This window comes from Salmo salar, chromosome 26 (assembly GCF_965601325.2).
Source record: "Salmo salar chromosome 26, fSalSal1, whole genome shotgun sequence".
Taxonomy (NCBI): Eukaryota; Metazoa; Chordata; class Actinopteri; order Salmoniformes; family Salmonidae; genus Salmo; species Salmo salar.
Window position 1 is genome coordinate 21,489,524 of NC_138316.1, and position 20,982 is coordinate 21,510,505.

The 20,982-nt window shown below is 41.7% G+C and overlaps 2 protein-coding genes across 3 annotated transcripts; one reads left to right on the forward strand and one right to left on the reverse strand.

The window, feature by feature from the left end:
* The first annotated feature begins 683 nt into the window (after nt 1–683).
* Nucleotides 684–8,059, forward strand: LOC106587414 (adhesion G protein-coupled receptor G3). Of its 2 annotated transcripts, XM_082969515.1 has the most exons (9): nt 684–955; nt 1,353–1,508; nt 1,746–2,089; nt 4,837–5,559; nt 5,850–5,971; nt 6,364–6,644; nt 6,757–6,826; nt 6,907–7,187; nt 7,495–8,059. In XM_082969515.1, the coding sequence occupies exons 4-9, from the start codon at nt 5,557–5,559 to the stop codon at nt 7,680–7,682; spliced, it is 945 nt and encodes a 314-aa protein (XP_082825641.1). In that variant the 5' UTR covers nt 684–955; nt 1,353–1,508; nt 1,746–2,089; nt 4,837–5,556; the 3' UTR covers nt 7,683–8,059. The 2 variants fall into 2 exon arrangements, with proteins under 2 accessions (XP_082825641.1, XP_082825642.1); XM_082969516.1 differs by lacking the exons at nt 684–955; nt 1,353–1,508 and having other exon boundaries at nt 1,712–2,089.
* Nucleotides 8,060–11,229: 3,170 nt separating this feature from the next.
* Nucleotides 11,230–20,977, reverse strand: LOC106587410 (uncharacterized). Its single transcript, XM_014175769.3, has 3 exons — nt 20,632–20,977; nt 12,051–12,515; nt 11,230–11,859 (listed from the first exon to the last, which is right to left on the reverse strand). Exons 1-3 carry the CDS (start codon nt 20,873–20,875, stop codon nt 11,426–11,428), a joined length of 1,143 nt encoding a protein of 380 aa, XP_014031244.1. The 5' UTR covers nt 20,876–20,977; the 3' UTR covers nt 11,230–11,425.
* Nucleotides 20,978–20,982: the final 5 nt, after the last annotated feature.

Sequence of the window (20,982 nt, forward strand, 5' to 3'; positions counted from 1 at the left end):
TTTCACAAGACACGGTCACTGGTCATATACTGTATAATGGCATAACACAACACATTAGATAAACTGGAATGACACTCAGTCATGTTTGCACAAAAAGAGCTGAGGAAACCACGCCCCAAAATATTCAAATGAGCCGAAGCCCCCCGACAATCTAATTATCACTAAAAGAGCAAAGAACCCTTTTGTGAACTGAAAGAACCATTGTAAAGCTAAAATGGTTCTTGGAGTTATGGTCCAACATAGAACCATCACCCTTCCCAAATAACCCTTGAGGAACCCTCTTTTCTTAGTGTGCAAGTGAATCTATAGTCCACAAGATGCTGCAGGCTACCTGGAGAAACACAACAATTATTGACAAATCTGTTGGCTATAGGCCGTGGCATGTCGGGTATAAAAAACAATCTGCTGTTTTGCCCTTGAGCACATGCTCACCATTCAGGGGCACTGCACAGTGGCTGACCTTGTGCCTCTCAACATGAGCCAAGCTTTTCCAGTGTTCAGGAGTGATTAAGTTCTACTTTATACACATGCAGACAGGCACAGACAAACACACACTAATTTGCATGCATTATTAGAAAACAGAAACCAACCCTCTGCTTCATGAATTTGCATTTGAATTTGCATTTGAAAACATAGATGACAGGTTGAAATAAAGTCCAATGGGTTAGATTTAGGCTACCTAGAAACCTGTGACACAACTGAACAGAAACATCCAGAAGCGAAACATAGCAGATACAAACACCAATGGAAAGACCTGAGGTCGAGGATTAATACCTCACCAGGACAGTTGCTTGAGAGACAATGTGGGTGCGTGTCGGACATGTTTTCCTCCTCACTTGGACTGTGCTGAATGTCAGAGTTCAAAGCTTAATCTGCACCATCAGAATTACAGCTATAAAAAATAATTACAACTGTACAGTCCACATCATAGCATCCACGGTAAACAGTCAAACAGGTGAGACCATCCAGCTCCAATTTAAAAATTATTTAATCATAAATGATTGCGTCCCTTTGAGCTGCGCAATCATTATCAATACTGTATTAATTGCTCTACTACAATACTGTGGAACTGTGCTTATACAGTGTAGTCCTGTTTACACCTGACTACTTTTTAGACAAATAAAATGCCTGTTCAGTGGTGTCGAAACCTTCTCTAAAGGTTTCAAGTCAGCACTTAAAAATATAAAAAAATCGTAGTTTATGCTTTCAGAGAGACAAATAAGCAATAGCTGACACATATACAAGATGGCATATTCCAATTGTCTGAAAAGGATATGATTGTATCAAAACAACATGTTTCTTTTGTTTACATGGTGATTTGTGATTTTTTTTTCTTTGTTTCTTTTTCCTAGTACAAAGGTGCTGTGAGTTCAGTAAAATATGCAACTATATGAAAGACAAAGATAAATGTGAAACGACATGTTCATGTTGCGGGCCATGTCTTTCATGCAACTGCACAATTATATATTTGCAAATACCCTTTTTCAAAGGTAACTACAAATGTACAGGTAGGTGGATCTAGCATTCAAACACTGGTTTGGTGCGTGGATTTAATGTATAAAATGAAGGACGATTACAGCCACGTTTAAAGTTTGGCTAACGTAAATGCAGTTGATACTGTTAAATGTTAAACTCTGACCCTATCAATTCCAACACACCAAGGGAACTTTATGAAGCAACCATGCTGTTTAGAAGGCTCAGTCCGCTACATAAGATAGCATCTTCACTCTTTTTCTATTTTTTAGATGACCGGTGTTCTTCCACTACCAAGACAACAGCCACTACTACTACTACCACCTCTATAAAAACTACCCCTAAAACTACTGCTGCTACTCTTTCTTCAACTATTGAAACAACTCCTGTACCCTTGACCACTCCTTCCTCTCCCCCCATTACCTCACCCCCCTCTACTACACCTTCTCCAATCCCATCCACCAACACCTTTACAACTCCTGTCCTTACCACTACCACAACTCTCACTACTTCAGCCCCTCCTTCAGCTACCTCTCCTGATCAGGGAGTCAGTCTTGCTGTGGAGATTAATCTGACAGCCTACACTGGGATGAAAGTCTATGTATCTGCAACCAAGGTGAGTATAATCAGGTCTGCCCTACACTCTTAGAAAGAAATGTGTGATCTACAACCTAAAGTGTTCTTTGGCTGTCCCCATAGGCAGGGCCGGATTAAGAAATCATAGGCCCCGGCGCTTTATTATTATTATTTTTTTAATAGGGCCCCCACACTTCCCGGCACACCGTCATTTTCTGTAAACAAATCCATGCACCAAGATGGATTTGTCACTGGTACAGTAAATGCACACACTGTACAAAAATATAAATGCAACATGTAGTGTTGGTCCCATGTTTCATGAGCTGAAATATAAGATCCCAGACATTTTCCATACGCACAACAAGCTTATTTCTCTAAAATGTTGTGCACATTTGTTTACATCCCTGTTAGTGTGCATTTCTCCTTTGCCAAGATAATCCATCCACCCGAGGTGTGGCATATGAAGAAGCTGAATAAACAGCATGTTCATTATACAGATGCACCTTGTGCTGGGGACAATATAAGACCACTCTAAGATGTCTCAAGTTGAGGGAGTGTGTAATTGGCATACTGACTGCAAGAATGTCCACCAGAGCTGTTGCCAGAGAATTGAATGTTCCTTTCTCTACTGCCTCAATGTCGTTTTAGAGAATTTGGCAGTAGGTCCAACCGGCCTCACAACTACTTTTTCTTGCCACTGTGTGTGTGTTTGTGTATGTGTGTATGTGTATATATATGTATATATATATATCTATACACATACAGTGAGGGAAAAAAGTATTTGATCCCCTGCTGATTTTGTACGTTTGCCCACTGACAAAGAAATTATCAGACTATAATTTTAATGGTAGGTTTATTTGAACAGTGAGAGACAGAATAACAACAAAAAAAATCCAGAAAAACGCATGTCAAAAATGTTATAAAGTGATTTGCATTTTAAATGAGGGAAATAAGTATTTGACCCCTCTGCAAAACATGACTTAGTACTTGGTGGCAAAACACTTGTTGGCAATCACAGAGGTCAGACCAGGTTTGCACACATCTCAGGAGGGATTTTGTCCCACTCCTCTTTGCAGATCTTCTCCAAGTCATTAAGGTTTCGAGGCTGACGTTTTGCAACTCGAACCTTCAGCTCCCTCCACAGATTTTCTATGGGATTAAGGTCTGGAGACTGGCTAGGCCACTCCAGGACCTTAATGTGCTTCTTCTTGAGCCACTCCTTTGTTGCCTTGGCCGTGTGTTTTGGGTCATTGTCATGCTGGAATACCCATCCACGACCCATTTTCAATGCCCTGGCTGAGGGAAGGAGGTACATGGCCCCGTCCATCGGGGCGGTACATGGCCCCGTCCATCGTCCTTTTGATGCGGTGAAGTTGTCCTGTCCCCTTAGCAGAAAAACATCCCCAAAGCATAATGTTTCCACCTCCATGTTTGACGGTGGGGATGGTGTTCTTGGGGTCATAGGCAGCATTCCTCCTCCTCCAAACACGGCGAGTTGAGTTGATGCCAAAGAGCTCCATTTTGGTCTCATCTGACCACAACACTTTCACCAGTTGTCCTCTGAGTCATTCAGATGTTCATTGGCAAACTTCAGACGGGCATGTATATGTGCTTTCTTGAGCAGGGGGACCTTGCGGGCGCTGCAGGATTTCAGTCCTTCACGGTGTAGTGTGTTACCAATTGTTTTCTTGGTGACTATGGTCCCAGCTGCCTTGAGATCATTGACAAGATCCTCCCGCGTAGTTCTGGGCTGATTCCTCACCGTTCTCATGATCATTGCAACTCCACGAGGTGAGATCTTGCATGGAGCCCCAGGCCGAGGGAGATTGACAGTTCTTTTGTGTTTCTTCCATTTGCGAATAATCGCACCAACTGTTGTCACCTTCTCACCAGCTGCTTGGCGATGGTCTTGTAGTCCATTCCAGCCTTGTGTAGGTCTACAATCTTGTCCCTGACATCCTTGGAGAGCTCTTTGGTCTTGGCCATGGTGGAGAGTTTGGAATCTGATTGATTGATTGCTTCTGTGGACAGGTGTCTTTTATACAGGTAACAAACTGAGATTAGGAACACTCCCTTTAAGAGTGTGCTCCTAATCTCTGCTCGTTACCTGTATAAAAGACACCTGGGAGCCAGAAATCTTTCTGATTGAGAGGGGGTCAAATACTTATTTCCCTCATTAAAATGCAAAACAATTTATAACATTTTTGACATGCGTTTTTCTGGATTTTTTGTTGTTGTTATTCTGTCTCTCACTGTTCAAATAAACCTACCATTAAAATTATAGACTGATCATTTCTTTGTCAGTGGGCAAACGTACAAAATAAGCAGGGGATCAAATACTCTTTTCCCCTCACTGTAAATGTTATTATTTTTGTTGCCTCCGGTCCCCCACGGGCCTGGGCCCTAGCGAAGAACCCTTTTGGAACCCTTTTGAGTGTACATACAGCATATCAGATATACGCAACCTCTACCTTCCAATACATATCAGCACCAAACGACTGTCAACACCAACAAAATCCAACGACCCACGGATATCAATACAAAAATCCTCTCAATTATATACTATAACAAGAACATCTCAACACAGCATTCATCTGTACATCTCAAACAAAGTACATAATACATTTACAACTACTCACTCTTCATGAAGAATTTCTCAATAAATGTGTGTGTAAGTAATATACAGACCTATGTATCTGAGTAGGAGATGGAGTTGTCACTGGTACAGTAAGTGCATTAGTGTACATGTAAGTATCAGTATGAGGGTGTTTATGCATCTCTCCCTAGATCTCATTCAACATTGCAGAGATTTTGAACCCTGAACTCAAGGTGAACCTGCCCCCTGACCTTCTCTCAGGGCTAAAGCGTAGACATGCCCCTGACATGGTTAAGTTCATCTTCTCTGTGTTTAAAACCTCACCACCAAATTGGGTGAGTTACCATGCACTCCCAAGTTGCACATCACATGGCTAAAACATCTCAAACTTTTGTCAGGAATAATATCTGTGTCTGTGTGTAGACTGTAGAGGGACAACTTGGTAAGATTCTCTTTGGTATTGAAGTTGAGAACATAACCATCTCTCACCTGTCAACACCATTCAACATGACCTTCAAACACAAATCTGAACTACAGGTAACTACCGTCAAAATCAACTTACCAGTGGTAAGATTTAAACAAGCTGCTTACACTGTCATTTTCTTTTCTTCAGGAAAAAGAGAATACAACGTGTGTCTACCACAACCAGAGTCGTAAATACGGACTGCATATCTCTGCATAACTAATGAGCAATTGTGTATCAAATCAATAAATATGGGCTAATGCGTCGATTTGATAGAGCATGATATAAAGCAGAATGACTTATTCAAGAATGGCTCGGTTGATCTGTTGTATACGAACGTCTGTTTCTTATTGTTGAAGGAGGTGAATGGGTCATTGATGGCTGCCACACCCTGAGGCTCACTAACCAGACCATCTGTAGCTGTGACCACTTCTCCTTTTTTGCCCTCATGGTGAGATGATCCTACTTTTCATATTACTTTCCAGATTATATCTTACTGTTTTCCATTTCCTTTCCTGACATCTATTCATGGGAAACATTTGCATATTTCCAGATTCAAAAAGTCAGCTCCAGTTACCATAGTGCCATGCTGCCCCTGAGAGGAATAGTCAATGCATTGAGATTGTGTTCCAATATCCATACTCGCTTCTTGTTTAGTACGCACGGCCAAAATAATAGTAGTCTTAGGGTACTCAAATCCTTATAAATGTTATGTGCAGCATGATGTTACTGCTCCCACAGATCCCTGATGTGAAACTGAGTGAGGTCCATGCCAGGACGCTGAGCGTGCTCACCTGTGTGGGCGGAGCCATCTCTGTGTTCTTCTGTACCATCACCTTACTGACACACTGCTTTCAGCATTCGTGAGTGACACCTGTCAAGCAAACACACACTTTTTAAATACTTTAATTGAACCCACAAATCACATTACAGTCGAGAAGGATTCAAACATTTAATAGGTCATGGATACAGTATATGGACACTTATGGGTACAGAAAGCACATTCTTCTCCATACAGCTACGCTGCCCATGACAGCTGACAGAGCAGTACCTCGCTAGCTGCTTTGCCTTTGTCCTACGCAGGTCTGCAATCTGAAGCCCACATACTATCAGCCTATGTACATGGCCGAGGCTCCCAAATATCTGTCTGTCTCACCTCACTAGCTATCAGGTCAATGAGGCGGTCATGTCTAGCTATGTATAAATCCTTGTATGAACGCTAACCAACCACACACACAATCTTTCTCTCTTTCAGACGGAAATCTACTGACCATGCCATGCTGGTTCATCTCCAGTTGGTGGCATCTCTGCTGTTACTCAACCTGCTGCTGTTGGCCAGTGTGGGCTTGGCCTTTGTGGGCCCTGCATATATGGCCCCTGGCCTGTGTCCTGCTGTGGCCGCCCTGCTGCACTACTCACTGCTCTGCTGCTTCACCTGGATGGGCCTGGAGGCTCTGCATCTGTACAGGCTGCTGGTCCTGGTCTACAACACCTACATGAGACACTATCTGCTGAAGCTGAGCCTGCTGGGCTGGGGTAAGAACAGCACTGTCAAAACAGATACCACAGTTAAACAGTAAACAACAGTTAACATGTACAGACCAGCAGTAAACTGAAAAATCAAAAGAATCAATCTGTCTCCTCTCAGGTGTTCCTGCTTTGGTTGTATCCATAGTCGCCGCTGTCAGTACAGATTTCTATGGGCTGAATAACAGAATGTGAGTTTATTAACAAAACACATCATATTGGTGCATTGCCTACCAGCCCTTAGAAGGGACTTTCTCCCTCTGATTCACAGGTGCTGGATCAAAGACTCTGGTGTGCAGTACGGCTCTGTTGTGGCTTACCTGATAGTGGTCCTGCTCTTCAATAGCACCATCTTCGTCATCGTCATCACAACGATGCTCAAGCTGCGCTCTGTCACATCGCCGCAGGGGAAGAGACAGAGCCGCAACATCACCTGCAGCGTTCTGGGGCTGACCTGCATCCTGGGCCTCACCTGGGGGATGGGCTTCTTCTCCATGGGCTACACCAACTACGTCATCCTCTACATCTTCACCATCCTCAACTCACTGCAGGGTAAATTCTCATCCTTATCGGAGGGAGCCAACGACATACTTTATTTTCTATCTTTCCATAAGAGAGAAACAAGCAAGTAACATAGGGGTGAAAGATATCCCGTACATACAATCTAAATAATGCTTATTCAGGAACATCACAATTTTACATTTCTAACACTGCAGATAGCAATAATGTACTGCTGAGCTCCACAGACAAGTATGGCTGTTCTACACAGTATATTTCTTTCTGAACATTCAGCAATGTTGCGCTCTCCGGATACACCTCTGCTCTGCTAGTTTATAACACTGCTTCCTGTTTTCCACAGGGTTCTTCCTGTTCCTATGGCTCTGTGTTAAGAGACTGCGGGGGGCAGAGCAGAGTTCCATGACAACTGGACAGAGCTTAAGCACCCACATTCTCTCCGTTGGAAGCGAGGTCTGGCCCTCTTCTGGAAGAACGAGGCAGTCAGTGCCTCAAGAGGGAGCAATTGCTGACAATACATCTAAGTTCTGACCAAAAGCTCACTTTAGTTTGTGATGCTTTAGCTCACTGAGCTGAAAGTAAATCTACAAATGGAAATGAAGAACCGTGAAGGAATTGTTTTGCTTCGGTCCCATACAGTACATCACATAGTTAAATAAATAAATGTTATAGCAGATAATCCCTAAGAAAGAACGTGTTGTACTCCTATCGTTTAATTTCTTTCTGTTAAAATGAGATTTGCTCTTTTATATGCCATGATGTATGCACCTTTCACCTAAAGCCTTCTATTATTATTATTCTGGGATGGAAAGGGGGGATGGAACTGTTCTCAGAGATGAAACGAAAGTATGAATTGTAATGATTGTACACTTTAATTCTGTAATAAATATACATATACAGAACCAGTCATAAGTTGACACACCTACTTTATTTTTTACTATTTTCTACATTGTAGAATAATAGTGAAGACATCAAAACTATGAAATAACTCATGGAATAATTTAGTAACCCAGAAAGTTAACCTCACTAGGGGAGGTGGGACAAAATCGTCCCACACTATTCAACAGCCAGTGAAAAATCAGAGCGCCAAATTTAAAACCACAAAATGTCATAATTCAAAGTTCTCAAACATAGGACTATTTTACACCATTTTATAGATACACTTCTCCTGAATCGAACCACGTTGTCCGATTTCCAAAAGGCTTTACAGCGAAAGCAAAACATTAGATTATGTTAGGAGAGTACATAGACACAAATAATCACACAGCCATTTTCCAAGCAAGCATATATGTCACATAAACCCAAACCACAGCTAAATGCAGCACTAACCTTTGATGATCTTCATCAGATGACACTCCTAGGACATTGTTATACAATACATGCATGTTTTGTTCAATCAAGTTCATATTTATATCAAAAAACAGCTTTTTACATTAGCATGTGATGTTCAGAACTAGCATACCCACCGAAAACTTCCGGTGAATTTACTCATGATAAACATTGACAAAATACATAACAATTATTTTAAGAATTATAGATACAGAACTCCTTTATGCAATCGCTATGTCCGATTTTAAAATAGCTTTTCGGCGAAAGCACATTTTGCAATATTCTGAGTACATAGCTCGGCCATCACGGCTAGCTATTTTGACATCCGCCAACTTCGGGGTCACCTAAACTCAGAATTACTATTACAAAAATTGGATTACCTTTGCTGTTCTTCGTCAGAATGCACTCCCAGGACTTCAACAACAAATGTTTTGGTTCCAAATAATCCATAGTTATATCCAAATACCCCCGTTTTGTTCATGCGTTCAGGTCACTATCCGAAGGGTAACGCGCGAGCGCATTTCGTGACAAAATTTTTCTAAATATTCCATTACTGTTCTTAGAAGCATGTCAAACGCTGTTTAAAATAAATTTTTATGCTATTTTTCTCGTAAAATAGCGATTATATTCCAACCGGGCAACATTGTATTCATTCAAAGGCTGAAAGAAAAAAAATGGAGAAGTCTCGTGAATGCGCATCTCAGTCTCACTGTCCCCAGGCTGACCACTTACAAACTCTGCTGTTGTACTTTGCCCAGAGACAGCAGACACCCCATTCCACTTTCTGGCGGCTTTAGAGAGCCAATGGAAGCCTTAGAAAGTGTCACGTTACAGCACAGATGCTGTAATGTCGATAGAGATGCAACAGAAGGACAACAAATTGTCAGACAGGGCACTTCCTGCATGGAATCTTCTCAGGTTTTGGCCTGCCATATGAGTTCTGTTATACTCACAGACACCATTCAAACAGTTTTAGAAACGTTACAGTGTTTTCTATCCAAATCTACTAATTATATGCATATTCTAGTTTCTGGGCAGGAGTAGTAACCAGATTAAATCGGGTACGTTTTTTATCTGGCCGTGAAAATACTGCCCCCTATCCCAAAGAAGTTACACAAATCAAAATATATTTTACATTTGAGATTCTTCAAAGTAGCCACCGTTTGCCTTGATGACAGCTTTGCACACTATTGGCATTCTCTCAACCAGCTTCATGAGGTAGTCACCTGGAATGCATTTCAATTAACAGGTGTGCCTTGTTAAGTTAAGAAATTACAGAAGTTAACTTAAAAATACATTTGAGCCAATCAGTTATGTTGTGACAAGGTCGGGGTGGTATAAGGAAGATAGCCCTATTTGGTAAAAGACCAAGCCCATATTATGGCAAGATCAACTCAAATAAGCAAAGAGAAACAACAGTCCATCATTACTTTAAGACATGGTCAGTCAATCCAGAAAATGTTATGAACTTTGAAAGTTTCTTCAAGTGCAGTCGCAAAAACTATGATGAAACTGGCTCTCATGAGGACCACCACAGGAAAGGAAGACCCAGAGTAACCTCTGCTGCATAGGATAAGTTCACTAGAGTTACCAGCCTCAGACTGGTAACTCTTGTGTTGTTTTTGTTGCACTGCTTTGCTTTCTCTTAGCCAGGTCACTGTTGTAAATGAGAACTTGTTCTCAACTGGCCTACCTGGTTAAATAAAGGTTAAATATTTTTTTATTTTTTAAGACATTGCAACCCAAACAAATGCTTCACAGAGTTCAAGTAAAAAAGACACATCTCACCATCAACTGTGTGAATCAGGCCTTCATGGTCAAATTGCTGCAAAGAAAACACTACTAAAAGACACCAATAAGAAGAGAATTGCTTGGGCCAAGACATAGGAGCAATGGACATTAGACCGGTTGAAATCTGTCCTTTGGTCTGAGTCCAAATGAGATTTTTGGTTCCAACTGCCGTGTCTTTGTGAGCTGCAGAGCAGATGATCTCTGCATGTGTAGTCCCCACAGTGAAGCATGGAGGAGGTGGTGTGATGGTGCTTTGCTGTTGACACTGTCAGTGATTTATTTAGAATTCAAGGCACACAACCAGCATGGCTACCACAGCATTCTGCAGCGATACGCTATCCCATCTGGTTTGCGCTTAGTGGGACTATCATTTGTTTTTCAACAGGACAACGTAACAACACACCTCCAGGCTGTGTTAGGGCTATTTGACCAAGAAGGAGAGTGATGGAGTGCTACATCAGATCACCTGACCTCAACCCAATTGAGATGGTTTGGGATGAGTTGGACCGCAGAGTGAAGGAAAAGCAGCCAACAAGTGCACAGCATATGTGGGAACTCTTTCAAGACTGTGGGAAAAGCATTCCAGGTGAAGCTGGTTGTGAGAATGCCAAGAGTGTGCAAAGCTGTCAAAGGCAAAGGGTGGCTACTTCAAAGAATCTCAAATATATTTTAATTTGTTTGACACTTTTTTGGTTACTACATGATTCCATATGTGTTATTTCATAGTTTTCAGGTCTTCACTATTATTCTACAATGTTGAAAATAGTAAGAATAAAGGAAATCACTTGAATGAGTAGGTGTAGCCAAAATTTTGACTGGTACAGTGTAATAATAAACAAACTATGTTATACTCCTAACTCAAATGTGTCACTTTGTTCTAGAGTACAATGATTTAATGGTAGGTGGTCTTCCACATGAGGACTTACTATACTCCTGAACTAAAAACTCCACAACTTAATGACATGGTATAGGTTTATTTTCATTAAGAAAAGTTACAAAAGTATTTACATCACTAAACCCCCTTGTGAGTGCATTCACCCACCATCTCCCTTCTTTTAGAGAGAGGTGTTTGAGTTAGTCAATGCATGGTGATTGGATAGGTGGTCAACTTCTGAACATTACAGTATCGTCCTGTTGGCTTACTGAAACATCCCCTAACCAAGAACCTCTTCCCTCATAGTCACCTCCTGTACCACATCCCCCTGGAACAACCCAGTGGTTCGGTCCACTGTCTGCACCGGACTCCTCTCTTGCCCAGAGTCCCTTCTTAAGCACTCCAGCTCCTCCCTCTCCCTTTGCATCCTTTCCTTCTCCATCTGCAACTCCATTCGCTCTCTCTGCAGGTCTTCCCTCTCCCTCTGCAGGGAGCGGGCCTCCTGCTCCTGGCTTCTCCTCAAGGTCTCCAGGGCCACCTTCTCTGCAGATGCCTCTCTGGTGTTGGCCCGACGTAGTGTCTCCAGGAGCTCCCTCTGCTGCTCCAGCGCCCGTGCCTCCTGCTGCTGAGCCCTCATCAAGGCCTCCGTCAGCTCACGCTCCCGCTCCAACACACGCACCTCCCCCTCACACGCTCCCATCACATCAAATGCATCTACAGAGAGAGAAAGAGAGCGGAGACAGGAAAGACAGCATGAAATCAAGAGCTCAGGTTCTCTAAATTACGTATTTTCATAAATGAACACACGTATGAGCATCAGTTCTTCGAATACAGAATAATACAGTATTTTGGGATCAATTTGAGCAACACCGATACGCACACATATATACAGTCATCAGACCTACCTGGAAATTTCCCTGGGCTTTGTTTCAGTGCAACCCCTCCAATTCTCCTTGACAGGTTGGTGTGTTTGGGGCCTGGGTCGCCGTCTCTACGCAATGTTTTCTGGACGACGCTGGTCTTCTGTTTCTTGATGTGGCCCTCCAGGCGAGCAAAGGCCTCTGGATGTCTCTTGGAGAGGTGGCGCAGCAGGTTGCTGGTGCTGCTCTGGTGCTGGATCTTCTCATTGCAGATCAGACAAAGCGCGCGGTTCTGCTCCTCCAACCGCTCATAGTGCGTCCACACGGAGCTCCACTTCCGGCCAGATGGTGTGGCCCCTGCACTGACCTGGCCCACAATCACAGCCCCGGTGTCTCTGACCACAGCGTGATCCTCTGCTGCCTTCAGGATGCCGTTGATGGCGCTTGCGATGTCTGCGTCACTCACCGAGGCTGCCTGCTCTGGGGGCTGCTCCTCTAGTGCTACCTCCACTGAGACACAAGTGTAAAAAAAAAAAAATCATTAAAAAAAATAAAGTTACTCCACTGAGGACTGTGACTTAACCATTCACCTAAAATGTGTTGCTAGCCAACTTATCTTACAGCTACACTACATGGCCAAAAGTATGTGGATTCATGGCCTTCAAATTAGTGGATTCAGCTATTTGCTGATGGGTATATAAAATCAAGCACACCGCCATGCAATCTCCATAGACAAACACTGGCAGTAGAATGGCTTACTGAAGAGCTCAGTGACTTTCTACGGGGCACCGTCATAAGATGCCACCTTTCCAACAAGTCACCTCGTCAAATTTCTGCCCTGCTAGAGCTGTAAGTGCTGTTATTGTGAAGTGGAAACATTTAGGTGAAACATCAGCTCAGCCACGAAGTGGTAAGCCACACAAGCTCACAGAACGGGACCGCCAACTGCTGAAGCACGTAGTTCGTAAAAATCGTCTGTCCTAGGTTGCAACACTCACTACGAGTTCCAAACTGCCTCTGGAAGCAACGTCAGCACAAGAACTGTTCGTCTGGAGCTTTATGAAATGGGTTTCCATGGCTTAAGATCACCATGTGCAATGCCAAGCGTCAGCTGGAGTGGTGTAAAAGCTCACCGCCATCGAACTCTGGAGCAGTGGAAACGCGTTCTCTAGAGTGATGAACCATACTTAACCTTCTGGCAGTCCGATGGACTAATATAGGTTTGGCGGATGCCAGGAGAACGCTACCTGCCACAACGCATAGTGCCAACTGTACCATTTGGTGGAGAAGGAATAATGGTCTGGGGCTGATTTTTATGGGTCGGGCTAGGCCCCTTAGTTCCATTGAAGGGAAATCTTTACGCAACAGCATACAATGACATTCTAGACGATTCTGTGCTTCCAACTTTGTGGCAACAGTTTGGGTAAGGCCCTTTCCTGTTTCAGCATGACAATGTCCCTGTGCACAAAACGAGGTCCATACAGAAATGGTTTGTTGAGATCAGTGTGGAAGAACTTGACTGGCCTGCACAGAGCCTTGACCTCAATCCCATTGAATTGAAACGCCAACTGCGAGCAAAGCCTAGTGGTCAGTGCCCGACCTCACTAATGCTTGTGGCTGAATGGAAGCAAGTCCCCGCAGCAATGTTCCAACATCTAGTGGAAAGCCTTCCCAGAAGAGTGGAGGCTGTTATAGCAGCAAAGGGGGGGGGGGGGGGGGGAGACCAACTACATATTAATGCCCATGATTTCGGAAGATATGTTCGACAAGTAGGTGTCCATATACTTTTGGTCATGTAGTGTATTTTACATATGGTGCCTTCAGAAAGTTCACACCCATTGACTTTTTCAAAATGTTGTTGAGTTAGTAAATTATAGTAAATGTAGATGTTTTGGTCACTGGCCTACACACAATACCCCATAATGTCAAAGTGGAATTACGTTTTTAAAATGTAAAAAAAAAAAAAAAAATTCATAGCTTGAAATGTATTGAGTGAATAAGTATTCAACCCCTCTGTTATGCCAAGCCTAAATAAGTTGGTGAATGAAAATGTGCTTAACAAGTCACATAATAAAGTTGAAATAATAGTGTTAAACATTATTTTTGAATGACTATCTCACATATACAGACTATTGTAAGGTCCATCAGTCGAGCAGTGAATTTCAAACAGATTCAACCACAAAAGACCAGAGAGGTTGTCCAATGCCTTATAAAGAAGGGCACCTATTGGTAGATGGGTAAACAACGTAAAAGCAGACATTGAACAGCCCTTTGAGCATGATGAAGTTATTAATTTCACTTTGGATGGTGTACCAATACACCCAGTCACTACAATGATACAGGCGTCCTTCCTAACTCATTTGCCGGGGAGGAAGGTAACTATTCTGGGATTTCACCATGAGGCCAAAGGTGACCTTAAAACACTTACAGAGTTTAATGGCTGTGATAGGAGGAAACTGAGGATGGATCAACAACATTGTAGTTTCTCCACAATACTAACCTAATTGACAGAGGGGAAAAGGAAGCCTGTACAGAATAAAACTATTCCAAAACATGCATCCTGTTTGCAACAACGCAGTAAAGTAATACTGCAAAAAATGTGGCATAGCTTTGAACTTTTGTCCTGAATACAAAGTGTTATGTTTGGGGCAAATGCAATACATTACTGAGTACCACTCAATATTTTCAAGCATAGTGGTGGCTGCATCATGTTTTGGGTATGCTTGTAATTGTTAAGGACTGGGGAGTTTAAATAAATAAATATGTAAAAAAACAGAATGGCGCTAAGTATAGGCAAAATGCGAGAGGAAATCCTGGTTCAGTCTGCTTTCAACAAGACACAGAGATGAATTCACATTTCAACAGGACAATAACCTAAAACCCAAGGCCAAATCTAAACTGGAGTTGCTTACCAAGAAGCCAGTGAATGTTCCAGAGTGGCTGAGTTACAGTTGACTTAAATCTACCTGAAACTGTATGGCCTGGTTGTCTAGCAATGATCAACAACCAATTTGACAGACCTTGAAGACATTTGAAAATAATAAAATGGGCAAATATAGCACAACTGAGATATGGAAAGCTCTTAGAGATTTACCCAGAAAAACTCACAGCTGTCATTTCTGCCAAAGGTGCTTCTGCAAAGTCGTGAATCAGGGGTGTGAATACTTATGTAAATTAGATATTGCATTATTATTTAGGTCTGAGTCTCAAGTAGAATGGGTCGAGTCAAGTCCAAATCGTGCATTCTATGAGCAAGTCGATCACGTTTAAAAATATATACCCTACATGCAATGACTTGTTCAACTACACACTTAGAGAGAAGAAGAAAAAAACAGTTATTCGACTGTCCCCATAAGAGAACCCAATTGGGTTCCACGTAGAACCTAACTGTTGAAACAGTTTTACATGGAGGGTTCTACCTGGAACCAAAAATGGTTCTTTAGGGTTCTCCTATGGGGAGAGCAGAATAACCCTTTAAGGTATGAGATAGCATCTTTTTTTCTAAAGAGTGTACAAATATTTATTGAGGCACCAGACAGCCCTTTCTGTTGTTTTGTCTAGAACACATTTTGATGATGTAATAATTCATGTAAAAAAATTCCATAAGTAATCATCAATTTCAAGCAATTTTGACATACCAAAAGACCAGTAGGTAGTAATTGTTCCTTGACGCCCATTGCTAGTTAGCAGGTAACATTCTTGATCACCAAACTATTTTTGGTGCTGCATATTTATTTATGGCACTCCCCTCCCTACAATTTTAAGTTTGCGCTGCACCTGATCCTTTACTTGTAGACCTACAGCAAATCAGCACTCTTCGCTAGCTAAGTGGTTCTCAAAACTTTTGATCCGTGACCCCCAAAATGGAGTTGTTCAACGCTTGCGACCCTCGCTCACGCACTGCATTAGTCATAAACACTGATGCATTCTCAATGCGCAAGATCCAGAAATAAACTGCGTTTTTCACACCTGCATTTTGAGCTGAAAGTCATTTATGTTAGCAGTCAATATCAACTTACGATATCATGTCACATTGTTACTTATCTGGAGTCCTGAGCAAGCAGGATCATTTGGCCTACCTGCATGCCAAATACTAGGCCCATTTGACAATGACTATTGAAATCACCAGGTTACCTATTATTCTGGCAAAGATGCGTCCTTAGCAGATTGCTCAACTGTATTTTATATGGATAATATGAATGTAGGTAGGCTACTCTTGACTTTGCTAGGCAAAACCGGGAAAAATTAAACAAGCGCTTTCTGGACATTTATGTGTGCCCGCCATTGCGCGACAATGATGACAGGTCATTGATCAACACTTGGTTCTGAAGCACTGATTAGATGTTTTTGAAACAAGAACTTGGGGTAATGCCGTAGGCCTATGTTAGTGGACAGATATATTATCTTTGCTTAATCTAAAATACAAATGGTGGGTTATATGTAGCCTAATAAAATATGTATGAAACACCCCCCATTCTGTTTCACACTCACCGCGCCAGCGCTCACAGACCTGTGTTGATTGGCTAGTGAAACTGAGTGCGAGGAGACTGAGCAGCAATCGTGCACTTCGTGACAACTTTTTACCAGTTGTAAGTAGCCTATTTAGATTGTCATTATGGAGACTAGAGGTCGACCGATTATGATTTTTCAACGCCGATACCGATTATTGGAGGCCCCAAAAAACCCGATACCGATTAATCGGCTGGTTTTATTTGTATATATATATATATTTATAATAATGACAATTACAACAATACTGAATGAACACTTATTTTAACTTAATATAATACATCAATAAAATCAATTTAGCCTCAAATTATTAATGAAACATGTTCAATTTGGTTTAAATAATGCAAAAACAAAGTGTTGGAGAAGAAAGTAAAAGTGCAATTTGTGCCATGTAAAAAAGCTAACGTTTAAGTTCCTTGCTCAGAACATCAGAACATATGAAAACTGGTGGTTCCTTTTAACATGAGTCTTCAATATTCCCAGGTAAGATGTTTTAGGTTGTAGTTATTATAGGAATTATAGGACTATTTCTCGCTATACGATTTGTATTTCATATACCTTTGACTATTGGATGTTCTTATAGGCACTTTAGTATTGCCAGTGTAACAGTATAGCTTCCGTCCCTCTCCTCACTCCTACCTGGGCTCAAACCAGGAACACATCGACAACAGCCACCCTCGAAGCAGCGTTACCCATGCAGAGCAAGGGGAAACAACAAATCCAAGTCTCAGAGCGAGTGACGTTTTAAACGCTATTAGCGTGCACCCGGCTAACTAGCTAGCCATTTCACATCAGTTACACCAGCCTAATCTTGGGAGTTGACAGGCTTGAAGTCATAAACAGCGCAATGCATTGCGAAGGGCTGCTGGCAAAACGCACGAAAGTTCTATTTTGAATGAATGCTTACGAGCCTGCTGCTGCCTACCATCGCTCAGTCAGACTGCTCTATCAAATCATAGACTTAATTATAACATAATAACACACAGAAACACGAGCCTTAGGTCATTAATATGGTCGAATCCGGAAACTATCACGTTTATTCTTTCAGTGAAATACAGAACCGTTTCGTATTTTATCTAACGGGTGGCATCCATAAGTCTAAATATTCCTGTTACATCGCACAACCTTCAATGTTATGTCATAATTACGTAAAATTCTGGCAAATTAGTTCGCAATGAGCCAGGCGGGCCAAACTGTTGCATATACCCTGACTCTGCGTACAATTTCACCTGGTTAATATTGCCTGCTAACCTGGATTTCTTTTAGCTAAATATGCAGGTTTAAAAATATATACTTCTGTGTATTGATTTTAAGAAAGGCATTGATGTTTATGGTTAGGTACAGTTGTCCAACGATTGTGCTTTTTTCACAAATGCGCTTTTGATTAAATCATCCCCCGTTTGGCGAAGTTGGCTGTCTTTGTTAGGAAGAAATAGTATTCACACAGTTTGCAACGAGCCAGGCAGCCCGAACTGCTGCATATACCCTGACTCTGTTTGCAAGAGAAGCGACACATTTTCCCTAGTTAAAAGAAATTCATGTTAGCAGGCAATATTAACTAAATATGCTGGTTTAAAAATATATACTTGTGTATTGATTTTAAGAAAGGCATTGATGTTTATGGTTGGAGCAACGTGTACCTAAGCGATTATATGCAACGCAGGACAGGCTAGATAAACTAGTAATATCATCAACCATGTGTAGTTAACTAGTGATTATGATTGATTGATTGTTTTTTATAAGATAAGTTTAATGCTAGCTAACAACTTACCTTGGCTTCTTACTGCATTCGTGTGGAGTGCAATGTAAAGCAGGTGGTTAGAGCGTTGGACTAGTTAACCGTAAGGTTGCAAGATTGAATCCCTGAGCTGACAAGGTAAAAATCTGTCGTTCTGCCCCTGAACAAGGCAGTTAACCCACCGTTCCTAGGCCATCATTGAAAATAAGAATGTGTTCTTAACTGACCTGCCTAGTTAAATAAAGGTCTTATTTGGGGGCCAAATCGGCATCCAAAAATACCGATTTCCGATTGTTATGAAAACTTGAAATCGGCCATTCCGATTAATCGGTCGACCTCTAATGGAGACACCCATTTCCAACCCTTGTTCCATAAAACATTAACGCTCTAGAACTGATGCGCATCAATAAATAATGGTAACAAAGCACAGGAAAACAACTTTAGGCGCTATAAGAGCGCATTAGATAAACTGCATTCTAATGTCGACTTTGCTTATGGATAACCATATCAAGCGAAGGGTTTTATGCATGCTCAGTTCTTGGGTCTCGAGCACTGTGCGAGTGGACATTCGAAATGGAAATTATGGAACTCCCTCGCGTGCTATGGGGGAAAGTTCACAATGATTTAATAAATAGCATATTGCTCCGTTTGTTGTTGTAGCCTTGTGTTATGCAATTCTTAATGGCCATGTAAATTTAAAAAGGAAGTTATCAGTTGTGATCATGGTCACAGATCTATCACGAATGTATCATCCTCCACATTTCATTGTGGACTTTCCCCTGAAATTAGATGTTGGCCTTTCAGGGGCTATAGGCTACCTGCAACTAGCTCAGCAAACCATGGAAAAGTTGAATTGCAATCATAAACGCAGATTTTTCAGTAGCCTATGCCGATTGAAAAAAGTAAATCTCGCAAATAGGCAACTTATAACGGTTTGTAGCCTTAACATCTGGCACATAATGAAGTCACAATTGCCAGAAAAGACTAACATTCATTTTTTGAAGTTCTTCCAAGTGTTTCTTGCACAGAGATTCAGATCCTCTGTCCAACTTTCATCACTCAAATTCTCCTGTCAGATGTATCTATAGTTATGCACATGCATAACTATAGTGTTTGAACCCTAAATGCTGATTGGTTGAAAGCCATGGAATATCAGACTGTGTACCATAGGAATGACCCCAATTTTTTTGTTTGTTTACATAGCAATCAGGCTCCTCAGGGGTTTGTGGTATATGGCCAATATACCACGGCTAAGGGCTATGGCCAAAGAACAGCACTTAGCCGTGGTATACTGGCCATATACCACACCTCCTAGGGCCTTATTGTTTAATCATAGCAGTCAAAACTATTTAAAATCGATATCCATTGATGGAAAATAATCAATAAAGGCGATTTATGCATGTTCTCTTGCAACATTCTTATACTTGGACGAATTATTATTTTAATGGAAAACCGAGTTTTGGTTCTTAACTCACTTCGTAAAAAAATACGTAGATATTCCTTAATTCGCTCGATAAAGTTATGGAAAAAGGCTTTCATGGTTTAATGTGGCAACTCCTCTGAGGCTGCAAACAACATTTTGGGGCTAGTTTTCAGACCTAGTGGGCATGTTTTCAGAGGTCATTGCGTTAGACATTTTTACTAGACCTGGCAACACTGCTTGGCTTGTTTAATTACCCTAAAGTTGTAGACATCCTGCCCCAAAAGAAAGAATGTTATCACAAGTCAGTTCGTAAATCAGCATGTTTCTCCACGATCATTATATTGTAACGTTGGGTCAGCTGATTCGGGACACAGACAGCATAGCTGCTAACGTTACAAGCTAGCTAGCTTTTGGTATAAGCATTCAGCATTGTGTGTGCAGTATAATATAGCTAGTTGGTAAGTAGCATTCCATTCATTTTATATGAAGTGTGACTGGCTCAGCTATCATACTAGATCTTACCATAGACGCCTAGTAATTGAGCTGACGACTATCCATTTAAAAGGGCGGCTCGGCAGAAATATTTATATAAAATAATTACATGTTTTGCAGCGGTGGCAACAATTACCGACCGCTGCTAAATTAAATAGCCTAAAGGCAGTATTTACCCTATGATCAAAAACATCTAAGCATCTGGGGTCAAAAATACACACATTAGGCAGTCAACCAAACTTTGCAAAGGACGTTACCATAGCTAGCCCGGCCTAGTATGGGTACAAATGTGTGTTAGCTAGTTGAGTTAGCGTCTGGGCTAACACAATGGAAACATTTGACGGAATAGCTAAACACCGTCTGTGCATCAAGCGTGGGTTGACGAATGAAAGTTTGATACACTTTACATTCGCATTACCTGATACTCGAGTATGATAACGTCTCCACATAATATCAAATCATACCGTCACAATAGTCTTCACTGTTAATCATCATTGGTTGACTGTTGTCGTCCGCCACCACAGACCGCCTATCTTTTGATGCTGCCGCGCTACTATACTCGTTCAGGTGTTTGCTACGCAAATGCCTTAGCATGTTCGTGGTGTGGCCGCAATGAAGGACGGTCTCCAAACACAGCAGACAAGTCACTTTCTTCTCATCTACGGCTCTGAAAAAAGACCAAACGACACTTCGCTTTCTAGGCGCCATCTTCCCATAAACCTCTCGTCAGTCGTCACTAGTTACCACAGCCTCAATGTCATAAAGCTAGCCTATTTCTAGAATCTGTCTTATTAAAAATATGGTTTTAAACCTAA

What these genes read in the sequence shown, in the direction of transcription:
- LOC106587414 (XM_082969515.1), top strand. An exon ending in GCTGAGCCTGCTGGGCTGGG is followed by an intron (nt 6,645 to 6,756) that starts GTAAGAACAGCA and finishes GTCTCCTCTCAG; the next exon opens with GTGTTCCTGCTTTGGTTGTA. An exon ending in CATCCTCAACTCACTGCAGG is followed by an intron (nt 7,188 to 7,494) that starts GTAAATTCTCAT and finishes TGTTTTCCACAG; the next exon opens with GGTTCTTCCTGTTCCTATGG.
- LOC106587410 (XM_014175769.3), bottom strand. Translation starts at nt 20,875, where the DNA reads ATGGCGCCTAGAAAGCGAAGTGTCGTTTGGTCTTTTTTCAGAGCCGTA. An exon ending in CAGTGAAGACTATTGTGACG is followed by an intron (nt 12,516 to 20,631) that starts GTATGATTTGAT and finishes CTTGTGTCTCAG; the next exon opens with TGGAGGTAGCACTAGAGGAG. An exon ending in AAGCCCAGGGAAATTTCCAG is followed by an intron (nt 11,860 to 12,050) that starts GTAGGTCTGATG and finishes CTCTCTCTGTAG; the next exon opens with ATGCATTTGATGTGATGGGA.